At 42.7% G+C, this 12,850-nt stretch overlaps 1 protein-coding gene across 4 annotated transcripts in view; it reads left to right on the top strand.

Moving 5' to 3' along the window:
- The window catches only part of UTP18 (UTP18 small subunit processome component), a 34,772-nt gene extending 23,066 nt beyond the window's left edge, over positions 1-11,706 (top strand). For 2 of the 4 annotated variants that reach the window (XM_045182120.2, XM_045182119.2), the window contains 3 exons: positions 5,093-5,267; positions 9,969-10,111; positions 11,452-11,706. In XM_045182120.2, coding sequence (XP_045038055.2) covers positions 5,093-5,267; positions 9,969-10,111; positions 11,452-11,476 — 343 coding nt within the window. In that variant the 3' untranslated portion in view covers positions 11,477-11,706. Of the gene's footprint in view, positions 1-5,092; positions 5,268-9,968; positions 10,112-10,976; positions 11,376-11,451 lie in introns of those variants that run through there. The other 2 variants (XM_071219361.1, XM_071219362.1) reach the window with 2 other exon arrangements.
- The last annotated feature ends 1,144 nt before the right edge of the window (positions 11,707-12,850 follow it).

The following is a 12,850-nucleotide window of genomic DNA, read 5'->3' as shown; positions in this document are numbered from 1 at the left end:
GAGGCATTAGATGCTTACCTGTAATTCATACCTACCAAGCCGCTAATCAGCACCTGGGATTTTAGAACTTTCAGAAGTGGATTTTTATGACTTTATCTTAGACTAAACACAATGGATCCGTAAAGAGATTTCAGTCACATCATCCCTATGTCGGGGGACAAGTGGGTCTTGCTCTCCAGAAGCGTAGCGTACTCACCATTTTTTCTTCACTTTGCTCCTACCTTTGAGGTGGACAATGGGGAAACATCCCTAACGCATTGGAAAATTGTAGGGCTTGGGGGACAGGGCAGCATCGTGTGATCTGCCACAGGCGGTAGGGCGGTAGCTGGTAACTTGGTGTGGGAGTGTCCTGGTTAAGGCCCCGCCCTTTCCTGTGTTACCTGTAGTCACCACACCTGTGCCAGACTGTAGGGAGGGACTTGGCAGCTTGAGCCCAGTGTTGGCCAGAGTTGTGTGCACTGAGGCAGTGAGTCACAATTAGGAGGACTTCCTGGGAAGAGAGCTCCTTTCAGATGAAGACTGGTGTTTAAACTAATTATAGCTACTTTCAAGCAGAACTGCTTTGGCCTCTATGTGGGGAAAGAATAACTTCACAAAATGACCTTTACTTAAATTTGTGAAATCAGTCTTTTTCTGATCCTTGCCTCTCTATTTTGTATCACTTTTATTAATCCTCTTTGAAGGGCCCAAATAGGAAAGGCTCTGATAGTAGTAGTTTAAATTCACTTGATTTTAATTGCCTTGAGTGTAATTAAATTTTGATGTGTTTAGTTAAAGAACATTATGAGATATTTTTGTTAAACCTGTAAAGAAAGGCCTTAACACTTGTTAAAGGAATTTCGGATGTTATCAGGGAGGTGGAAACAGTTACTGGAGGTGGAGGAGCCAGAGGCCTGACTGAACCCACCTGGCTGGCGGGGTGTTGGCTCCCTCACCCCTCCTTTCTCCCCCCCGCCCCACTAGTACTGGTGTGTGAAACCCCTGTGTCTTGTCTGCTGCTACTGGGAACTCACTACTCCTTTGATTTCAGAACTTCTTCCCATTCAGTGTTGTGACATAAAGTGGGTGCTTTCTGTTTGCAGTGTTGCTCCGACAGGGAAATGGGGAGACTGAGGATGTTGTCAATAGAGAACTCTTCTCATTTTGCATTGTCATCTTCCGCGGCTGTAGTTAACCTAGGGTTGCCAGTGCTGTCGCACACAGGTGAAAACACTGGCGGAGTGGGGTCTTGAGCTCTGTAGTCTTACTTCCTCAGGTCAATGCCAAATTATTTTTCAATTTTGTATATTTAACATACACACATTTTATGTTAATAATGTAGATATTAAATCTATGTAAGGTTTTTATATTTCAAATCAAAGTTCTCTCCAGTGATTAGAGATTTGTTGACGTTAACCTTCATCAGCTTCTTAAAAATACACAAGTTAATCTTTTTACTATGATTTCCGCCTAAGTAGTTTCAGATTGTGTTTTGAAGAATTGCTACAGTAAAAATGTTTATAATATCAATAGCAAAATTTTCCCCAGCATTTACTATGTGCCAAGGACTGTTCTTTTTAATTATTTGAAGATTTTGTTTACTTATTTGTAGAGCGGGGGGGAGGGAGGGAGGAGGAGAGGGAGGGAAACATCAGTCAGGTGTCTCTTGTGTGCGCCCAGACTGGGGATTGAACATGCAGCACACGCATGTGCCCCGACCGGGAGGTGAACCGGTGACCTCTTGCTTTGCGGGATGGCGCTCAGCCGACTGATCCACCCTGGTCAGGGCTTTTTCATGTATGACCATATATGTACATGTGTACATTTAAAATACATATTATATAGGTGGTCTGTCCGGAAAAAATCCAGCCATTGTTAATACGACGAGAATGGTTACAGCCTCCATGTAACCTGGCAGCCAAGGAGAATGGGCTGGAATGTGCCTGCGTGAACAGTTACAACTTCACTGTACTGGTCAGTGGGAGTGGTAGATGCTGTTGAGTGAGCGCGTGTACTGTGTGGCCGTCACATTCAAAATGACTGAGCGAGTAGAGTGACAAATCTGCGTCAAATTTTGCGTTAAGCTTGAACATTCCTGCGGGGAAACTATTTGGATGATTGAGAAGGCTGCAGCTATGGGCAGCTGGTGGTTGGCAGCTTCATCACACCAATGTGCCTGCTCATGCATCACATCTTGTGCAGAGTTTTTTGGTGAAACATCAAATCACTCACGTGATTCAGCCCCCCTCTAGCCCAGATCTGGCACCCTGCGACTTCTGTCTTTTCCCAAAACTGAAATCACCTTTGAAAGGGAAGCGATTTCAGACCATCATTGAGATTCAGGAAGATACAACAGGGACAGCTCGTGGCTGGGAGAACTGTGTGAGGTCCCAAGGTGCCTACTTTGAAGGGGACTGAAGCGCCATTGTCCTATATACAATGTTTCTTGTATCTTGTATCTTCTTCAATACATGTCTCTATTTTTCATATTACATGGCTGGATACCTTCTGGACAGACCTCGTATATTAACTCTACATGTGTATCTGTGTGCATATATATATTTTTGTATATAAACTAACTTCAGCCTCATGTCCTCCTCCGTAGTATAGGTATTATTATCTCCACTCTACAGGTGGGGAAGCTGAGGCTCTGTGAGTTAAGTGACTTGGTTGAGGTCATCCAAACAGTAAGTGGTAAAGCCAAGAGTACAGCCCCGTTAGTCTGGCTCCAAAGCCTGCTCTCTTGACCACCCTGCTATGTTTTGTAAGGTACACCTCTGGGTGTTTGTGTGTTTAAATGTATAAATGGTGCAGTTAGTAGGAGTTTTGTAAGTTAAGTTTGTAGGAAGCAGAGAAAGCACAGAGTCCAGCGTGTCTCCAGTGTGACGTTTTTGTGCCGTCCACATAATCCCTATGGAGAGTCAACGTCAATCATTCTGTGCGCCAGCTTTTATGTAGCTTTGTTTTTTATCCTTTTAAATCTCTGGAAGTACCTAGGGTTTCTGTTTTTCCTACTTAATTCTGGGTTTTAAATGCTTAACGTAGGACTGCTTCAGGATTTTTGTGATTTCAATAACTGGATTTGGAGAATGGAAGCTAGTCTTCTGTAACTTAAAGCTAACAAAAAGTTTCTCTTTCATCTTTGTACTCTAGGATATTTTCAGTATTAGTTTATTCTCATCACGATCGTCCTTTTCCTGTTACTGCTCCATTTGTTTGTATATCTATTTCTAGTTTCTGGATGGTGTTTTAGCTTAATCCTACGGTGCATGTCCGCTGGCCACGTATGGCTGTTTAAATTTGAATTAATTATAATAACAAATTTAGTTTCTTAGTGACGCTAGTCACTTACTTTTAGTTTTACTCAAGATTTTATTCTTGTTCCAGTGTACTGATATAAAATTTTTATTCAGTTACCGTTGACACTAGTCACATTTTAAGTGTTCAGCAGCTACCTGTGTCTAGTGGCTCCCGTATTGGGCAGCACAACAGACTTTTTCTTAATTTAGTCATTGTATTGCTAAGGAAACTGAGGTCAGTGGGTGCAATTTCAGTTTTGTTCATTGGTTGTTACTCATTAAACTGGTTATTGGCAGAGCTGGATCCGGAACACAGGTTGTCTGGGTCCCAGTTCTGTCTTCTTTCCACACTGCCCACCCCCCAAATATTTTGATTTTATTTCAAAAGAATACTGGATAATTCAGGGCTATATAAAAGCATGAAATTTATTATGATTTAGGGCCTGGAATTAATAGTCCTTTAATTTTAGTACTCGCAAACATAAAAAGTGGGTTTTTACTTCATCTGCAGCATCTTCAGGGCAGGTATGGTTCAAAATGCAAGAAAAACCGGTTCTATTCAGTGATGTGTTGTGCTTTGGTTTTCTTACTCACAAAAACACTTACTGAGCATGAACAAGGGGTGGCGAGATGGAAGGACAGTGCATCATCACCTTACAGGTCTCGATCCCGTGGCGAGGGCGTGCACACCTGTATCTCTGTTTACAGGGCAGCGCATCATGGGCTGCAGCTTGTTTCAGACAGTGCTTTTTAAGAGTCTAGGGAATGGGGAAGACTGTTACAAAGGAACATCTGGGAAAGTTGTTTTTGGAGATCCTGGCACTAGAGCTGGGCATTTTGAGGGTCAGGGTAGGATTCGGAAAAATGAATGGAAGTTCCAAGCTGTTGGAAAGTACAGTCCTCGTTATAGGAAGAACCATGGATTCGTAGCATGATCTCCAAGGCTTCCGGTTTATGAACAAGTGGGGTTGTTTCATCTAGTGGATGCCGAACATAGTGGGGAAAGCCGTTCTCTCAGTGGACCTAGAGGGACCCCGTGTGGAGAACTGCTGCGTTCGAATGGCAGGTCGTATGTGGTGAGTCAGACACTTGCGGCTCGCTGAGCAGGGCTGGCGTCTGTAAATGTTTTATAAAATGCCAGTGCCTGACTTTTACTTCCTTTGCTCCAGATCACTGTATTCCAACATCGAGTTCCTCATCATACCCCACTTGTCCAGTTTCGCTTGTGCACTTCCTTAACTGCTGTTGTCTCCACAAAAGGGCAGAGCTTTCTGGGCCTCTTTAGGGGTCGGTGAAAACAACGGACCAAGAACCCCGGGCCTCGGAAATCCCTTTCCAAGGGGCAAGGAGCCAAATTGGAAACTGAGGCTGCATGTGGACATGCCATGTACCTCAGAAATGAAGCCCACGAGGAGTGGTGCAGGGAGGCCCGCCTGGAGAGCCAAGCCTGTAGGCCAGGCCACCCCTAGGTTCCCAGTCCTTTCTCCATATGCAGCACAGGCTGGCCTCTCGTGGGTGCGGGGATCATTGGACATGTGGTCACCAGCAACACTGCCTTGGGGGGCCCTCCCCTGAGGAACTCGGGGTGCGGCAGGCACTGTGAGCCTGGTCTGCTCCCCGAGGGTAGTGGCAGAATCAGTCACAAGGACTCTGGGGCCCCTGCAGAGCCTCATTGCCTCCCTGGTCCCTGGAGGAAGAGCGATCAGCAGCTGCGGGCACGACTGCTTAGACAGGCTGACGAGGAGGGAGCTGGTGGGGCAAGATGTTCAAATAGGCTTGTTTTTAATCCATGGTATTCCCTTTTCTCTTTGCAGTTCTAATTGTGGAGTGGTGAACATATACAGTCAAGATTCTTGTCTCCAAGAAACAAACCCAAAACCGATAAAAGCTATAATGAACTTGGTTACAGGTGTTTCTTCTCTGGCCTTCAATCCTACCACAGAAATCTTGGCAATTGCTTCAGAGAAAATGAAGGAAGCAGTCAGATTGGTAATATTTCTTTACCCTTTCCTTTTATCATTGGTAACATATTAAAAGTTAAGAAACATGCAAAGATAACAGGGAAGGAAGAGTGTTGGATTATTTTTAAAAGTACCATATTTTTTGGACTATAAGACATACCAGACCATAAGAAATACCTAGGTTTTAGAGGAAGAAAACAGGAAAAAAGAAAACCGTTCCCCACCCCCCCCACCCCCCCCAGCAACCCAGGTAAGATACATTTGGACTATAAGACACACGCCCATTTTTCTCCCAAATGGGGGGGAGGGTGGGTCTTTATAGTCCCCAAAATACGGTAGCTTCTTTTGACTAGTAGAAATTACTAGTAGTGTAGCTTTCAGGTCTGGTTGTATAAAAGATGCACAATAGCCACCAAATTTGTATGATGTCAGTTCTTTTGGGAAAGCTGTGCTCTTATATTAACATTTCTTAAGTGGCTATTCTTCATTTCAGAGGTTTCCTTTTTTCGATATATTATTAAGGAATTTGTTTAAGGCAAACACTTCGTTCCTCTACAGTTTTTTCCCAGAGGAAAAGACCTTTTTAAGGCCTGTTTTAATGGAATGGAGGCAAGTCCTAGATTTTGAAAATAAATTGTGCTTGAAAATAAATTGTGTAAGAGGATTGCAATTTAAGTAGCTAGAATAGTACTTGTGAATATACCTCTGTGCCAGGATTCCCCAGGATCCCTCCCAAGTTTGATGATTTTGTAGGAGGACTCAGGACTCATATATGGTTGTATTTATGCTTAAAGATTATTTCACGGAAAGGATACAGTGCAAAATCAGCGTGGGGCAAAGTCCCCTCCTAGTGGAATCATAGGACGTGGGTAATTCCTCCAGTGAGATGTGACGACATGTGCTAAAGAAGTTCATTTAGGGCCTCAGTGCCAATATTGTTATCAGGGGTCGATCATACAGGTACCCTCTGCCCAGCACGCACCAAAAATCCGGGCTCCCGGAAGTACACGCAGGTGTTTAGGGTAGACCACGTTGTATACATGGTTTAGGCACAGTGAGCCGTCCTTGTCATTTAGAGGAAGTTTCAAATCGGTGGAGGGGACTGTTTACCATTCAGTTTCCCAGACACCATCCAAGGGCCACCCTTGTCAGTAGGCTCTCCTAAGGATTAGCAGCCTCAGGCCTGTGTTAACTCTTCTGCCCAATCTCAGCTCAGTTTAGATGTCGCTGCATCTCTGTGAAGTTCCTTGCCCTTTAGGCAGAGTCAGTTTCTCCATTCACTTAACAGTTATTTGCTCTCGGCACCAGTTTTATAAGATGGCAGAGAACTTGGAATTAGAGATGGCATTGTGCTGCTGTTGTGTGTTTGCCACCAGGTTGTAAGCACTTCACAGGAGCTACTGTTTTTTCTTTCACTCAGCAGAGTCTTGCATACTTCATCTGCACTGTATAATAGTGTATAGTTTACAGAAATTACAAACAAAAACCTTTGAGTCAAATAACAGTTGCCAGATAATTAACTTACCCAAAGTCAATAGCTAATAAAGGGCAGAACTGTGCTTCTAGTAGATTCCATGTTTTTTTCTAGCACTTTAGTTGTGTTTCTCTTGAATTCCTCAAAGCCCTGGAATGTGTACAGGACTTGAGGTGGCGAGTGTGACAGGAGGAGGCTGAGCCCCCACCTGTAGCGCAGGGAGCAGCTTCACTGTCGTCCGATGCGTATTGGCACGCTGCAGGACATCTTCTCTGGGGGGTGGGGGGGTTCTGCTGGAATAAAGTATTTGAAAATTACAGCATTGTTCTGTTGCCTCTCTGTTGAATGCCTCATTTGATAAACAGGAAAGTTCTAGTTCAAGTCAGGTTTAAAATCTCCATTCTCGAGCAACAATAAAATTAAAATTAAAAAAATCTCCATTCTAATGGGAGTGGTGGACTAGTACATACTAATGTTTTATCATTTTCATGGTAGTAAATTGCTTTATAAAACCATGGGATCTGTTTCATGTCGACATAATTATTCTGCAGGACACCTCGTAGTTCTGCCTAGTTTGCTTCAGTAATCATGCCGGCATTAATGGTTTTTTATTGTGGCAAAATCACACAAGGAATTCATTAGTAACAGCCACATCCCATTTTTTAAACCTTAGACAGCCATGACGTCTAATGGAAAGCACCCAGGCACGGCAGCGTCGGAACACCTGGGCGAGACAGTGTCGGCCCGTTAAGTGCAATCTCTCACGGTGATCCAGACAGCGCCGTTGCCCCCCGCACGGCACAGGAAACACAAATCTAAGCCAGGGCACCAGTAAGGGACCCCAAGGTTAAACTGTTAGTACAACTGTAACGTTGGACGTATTAGAAAGTTGTAGAACTTCTTACCCATTACGTTAAGGACGAGTGAGCTTTTACTTGTTGAATTTTGATACCTGGGCCCTTAAATGTAATGACAGAAATGTGGTTGAAGGTAAAGGGAGCTTTCTCAGGTAAAGACGTTTGGTTTTTATGGGCCTTTTTCTTAATTGTTCAGTTACAGCTTTTAATGCAACGGCTGTAAAGAGAGGTTATAGCACAGTCCCTTTCTAACGAGGTGGTGTTGGTCTGCGGGCAGACGTCTGATGCAGCGGAGATCACACTGGGGACTTGGCACACAGACATAGTTGGGTCGTGTAGGAGGACATGGTAAACGGGTTTTTTTTGCCCCCAATAGCCAAGTCAGTAGAGGAGATAAAATAGGAAAATGAGTTGTCGATAAATTGGTGTTCATTCTCCACTAGGAAGAACACAGTGGGAAAGCATGGCCACTTTGTGTGGGTGTGAGAGGGTGTTTTTTGTATGAAAGCACATCCGAGGGGACACGGTTTACATTGTAAACTTCGTAAGTGTGTGTATTTACCACAGTCTTTCTGGTCTTCTGTTTATTCAGCTACAGAAAACACAGCTACCTTCTGTTAAAAATAGGCTTTAAAAAAAGTGCTGTGTGTCTTGTGCCCCAGTTCTTGCCCTGTAGGGAGTTCCCTGGTGTAATACACAACTGACTTGAGTATAAAGTTACATGAATCCAAATTAGGATGTTTTTTCCAATTTCAGAAAATGAAAAGGGTGGTATAATACTGTCTTTAAGGAGTCATTCAAGTCGAAAGGTTGGTTCTGGTATATTCTGTTCTTGGAAGAGTCAGAAAAACAGCTCCCCACTCTTCCAAGTCATGACAGAAAAGTTACTGAGCAAATTTGTGGGCACGGCTTAAGAGTGTCAGGCTACAGGTAAGGTGGGAACAGACGTAATCATGGGACAGTTCTGTTCTTGGCACCTGCAGCAAATGGTTATTTCCCATGGTCCGTTCCCATGATGCCTTGGATCACCTGTTCCGAGTTGGTGCATGCTTGGAGGATGCAAACTTCTAATAACTCAAGCAAAACAAGGAGCCAAACCACTTGTCAAAAACTTAGGATTTCTGCATTCCCAAACTAAGTGTAAATACACTTTGCAATATTCTTATTGTGGTTTCTCTCCTAAAATGCTAGTCTGCTTTTTACTTAAATTTTTCAAAGAATCTGTTCAGGGTGGTGGTTTAGAAGTTTAAAAGTCAAGATCAAATTGGGTACTTCCAGCTTCCTAGCGTGAATGGGTCAAGACCACTTCCCGTCATCATTAATGCCTTTGCATTGATGCTACGCTGTGCCGTGAGAAACCTGTCTTCTGGAGAAGTTGAGAATAGCTGAAAATGGCATGGGGACTCACTCTAAACTTTATACTTTCTTGACACACTGGTTAATAAATACATGTCAGGGAGTAGGACCTAGTAAGTGACTGCCTGTGAAACCTGTTTAATAGATAGGTACATACGTTAATGGTACTTCTCTATGAAAATCATCTTGATTGGATGGTTTAAAGCCTCATCTAAAAATGGGGGGAGGGCAGATTAGCAAGCTAAGGAGCTGAATGAAAACTCTATGTATTTGAACATGAGGGTGCTGTATTCCGTGAAAGAGCTAGAGAACATTTGAAAAAGAGTTGTTAAAATCCCCCTCTGTCAAGGTAACAGCTTCTGTGCTTGGCCTTATTTACCTACAGATTGGGTGAGGACCTGTCTCACCTAGCTTGGACTCTGACTCATTTGTCCCAGAAGTGGACTTCCTTGGAGGAGAAGACTGTCCCTCTATGCTTTGGCCTGGCCTTGAGGGGAGCTTTTGGCTCTAAATCAGAACACAGTTTCACTTGAAAAACTAGGTTTTCATAATTCAGTCCTCCTTGAGAATGTGTCACACAGTTGACAAGTAAAGTGGGAAAAGGAAATTATATGCCATTGGAATACTTCACACGACTCTGCCTAGGCTCCAGTTGCATAAAATCAGACTCTTTGTAATGTTTAAAATATCTGTTCCCTGTGACAAATTTTAGTATTTACTGTGGTCATTAAGTCAGAGCCTTAATGGGTATTGCTGTTGACTTTTCACTTGAGTTCATTCATTCAGCAAACATTTGAATCTCCCAGGCATCATGCTAGATGCTGCATTAGAAACATCAAGAAAACACTTTTTTCTCTTCCTTTCCTCTCAGTTAATAGCACGCTGAAAATCAAATGTTAATTTTGGAATATTTTGCTACATTAACATGTACTATAATCAAAATGTACTTTCTGTCCCAGCTAAAAGGTAGAATGAAGATTGAAGTTTAAGAAAGTTGAGTTCCCAGTTGTTGCAATTTAAAGCTTTTTATTATTTCTTGCAGGTTCACCTTCCTTCCTGTACGGTATTTTCAAACTTCCCAGTCATGAAAAAGAAGAATATTTCTCTTGTTCATACCATGGATTTTTCTCCAAGAAGTGGATATTTTGCTTTAGGCAATGAAAAGGGCAAGGCCCTGATGTATAGGTAGGTATTATTTATGTTTAAAAGTCAGAAATACCTGTCATCTTCTTTTGAAAACGTGAAGAGGTGCTGTTGTTACATTTCCTGATTTTCCAGTTACGTACAATTTGTTCATTCATTAATCAATTACAATGATAAGTTATTAATGAATAAATTGTGGAGTATAGAGCCTGACATCTCACCTAACAAAATGTGCATTTTTCTACCATAAAATGTCACTAGCGGAAAATTCACCTGGGGAATTTTTTTTTTTTTAGAGCTGTATTTTAAGAATGTCAAACTGAGGAAAAGTAGCCACTTCAATAATATTGCCACTTTCTTGGTGTCTTTTATTTAGATTAACCTTTGTTGATTTGGCAATTCACTATTTACTCCATTAGGTTAAAAAAAAATGTTTCTTTCCCTGCAGCTGTAAGCTATAAGTAAGGCTGTTAACCACAAAGATATCCAAAAGTTATGCTCTGCCTGGGTTCTTTGCTGCACTCAGTATTCTTAGCTATAAAGCAAGGAACAAGTGAAATCTAATTGCATTGTTGCCAGAAGATACAGGTGACAGGTGGCTCTTGAGGGAGAACCAAGGAGCCAGAAACCTGTGGCTTAAATCACAGCCCCCTCCCCTTGCTCCCTTGTGTTGGTAGCGAACGCTGCATAGAAGCTGTGGTTATGTTTGTATGCTTCAGGGAAGGCCTGCTTTCAACATAAAATGAAATCTGGAGTGAAGAAAAGGAGGCATGTAAATTGATTTTGAGGATATAGTTGAGAAAAGAGAGTATAGCAAACAGTAATATGGTTTCAGGTTCTGTTTACTTGGAAAGGAAAATTGGTTATATACCTGGAAGATTGATATGTTCCATCATTCTCATTTCAGATCATTTTCGGCGATTCTTTCAGTTTGGAAATTATAACAGAATGCAGTCTTATTACGCTTTGAAAGTCTCTTCCAAAGCTCCGTTTATTATAACTGGATTTTTCTTTTCATTAAGTAAGCCAGAGGGCACTGGACTCTTCACCAGAGTATTGATCTCTAGTGAGAGTTTCTACCAAGTAGTTTGGACTGATTTCTAGTGGGTATGGCTGACCACGTGTTTCATGGACCCCAATGTGATGCTTTGGGGCAAGCTTAACGCCTTCACCTAAAATCTGAGGCATTAGCATTAGGATCCTTCAGAATGTCAGACTGAGCAGTCTTAACCTAGCACGCCTGGGAAGAATGATGGTGATTGCATCCCCCACCCCCCGCCCCTCCCCCAAGTACGGTGTTCCAAGTACCGTGCTGTGATCTGATCGACAATACTCTGGGTCATCGCAAACTTGCTTGGATTATTTGTCCTTTACTTTTTCAGGTTGCACCATTACTCAGACTTCTGAAGAGATTATTTGAAGTAAGAAAATCCTTTTAAATGCTGCTTCCGTTTTTACGGTCACACCGTTGCTGTCCGTGGCAGAGGAGGGACTGCAGTAGCCGATCTCCATTTCAGTTAGAGGAGTGGGATGGAAGTAGATCAGGAAGAGCCCGGTTGGACTTGAATCTTCCTTGGGAATTTCTTTTTAGTAAAAACTTTACTATAAAGAACACATGGACAAAATCAAGGGGGAGGGTGGAGTGGGGGAGGGAGGGGGAGAAAAGGCATGCAACTGTAATTGAATAACAATAAAAATTTTAAAAACTTTAGTAAAAACTTTTTTAGACTTATTTATTTATTTTTAGAGAGAGAAGAAGGGAGAGGGGGAGAGATATTGATTGGTTACCTCTCACACACCCCCAACTGGAGACCTGGCCTGCAACCCAGGCATGTGCCCTGATGGGGAATTGAATCGGCGACCTTTGGGCTCACAGACCGGTACTCAAATCCACTGAGCCACACCAGCCAGGGCTTCCTTGGGAATTTCTTACTCCAAACCACAGCAATCTGGATCTTTTCTTCGGAGTTCCACTCCTTAGTATTGGAATTACTGGACATTTAATCCACAAAGGCGAATAGAGTGAACAGTGGGAAAGTCTCTTCCTGTATAATTAAAGCTTTCATGAGCTCAGATCCTCTTATTTTGTATATGTTTCTTGAGAGACTGTAAGTGGCTTGCCCTGTAGCTAGTTAATGTCTGATCATTAGTTGTAAAGCGTAGGACATGGCTCCTTCTCCCGTGGCTTGGTCTTTGAACTGAGTCAGAGCTGGTGATAGTTCGGAGGTTGAGCTTTGCAGCTGCCCCTGTTCATCACAATGGACTGATTTGGTCTTTGAGATTCACAAATGTTGGGAGACTCTGGGAGAGCATGTAGATTTAAATAGAGAAAAGAATTTTTCAAAGCAGAAGAATGTTAAGCAAAACATGAGCCAGGAGAGGGAAGCAGTCTGGCCATCCTGCCTTCCAGAGTTACATTGTGGTGCGTGTTTGTTGGTTAGCAGTCAGAAATCAAGTGTAACTTCTCCTGTTCTTTCCTCAGGCTCAGTTGAGTCACAGGAGGAGCCCGTCCTGATAGATCTTCTCAGAAACTTTCCAGAACGTGTGATATGTGGATAATGAGTTTTGAGCCAGCTGTGCATATTTAAGTTAATAGAAATGTTTTAATAAACACATGGCAACTTTTGTTTGAAAATAAAAGTCTGGTTCTTCCCTCCCCACCTACACTCAGACACACTAACTTGGATGATTTAACACCAAACATGAGAGATTGAGAACACCTGTCTGTCGCCAGAATTAACATAGGCAGGTGTTTTCATATTTCACAGTTAACCCTGATTA

Source organism: Desmodus rotundus, chromosome 9 (genome assembly GCF_022682495.2).
Source record: "Desmodus rotundus isolate HL8 chromosome 9, HLdesRot8A.1, whole genome shotgun sequence".
Taxonomy (NCBI): domain Eukaryota; kingdom Metazoa; phylum Chordata; class Mammalia; order Chiroptera; family Phyllostomidae; genus Desmodus; species Desmodus rotundus.
This window is presented reverse-complemented; position numbering and strand designations above follow the sequence as displayed.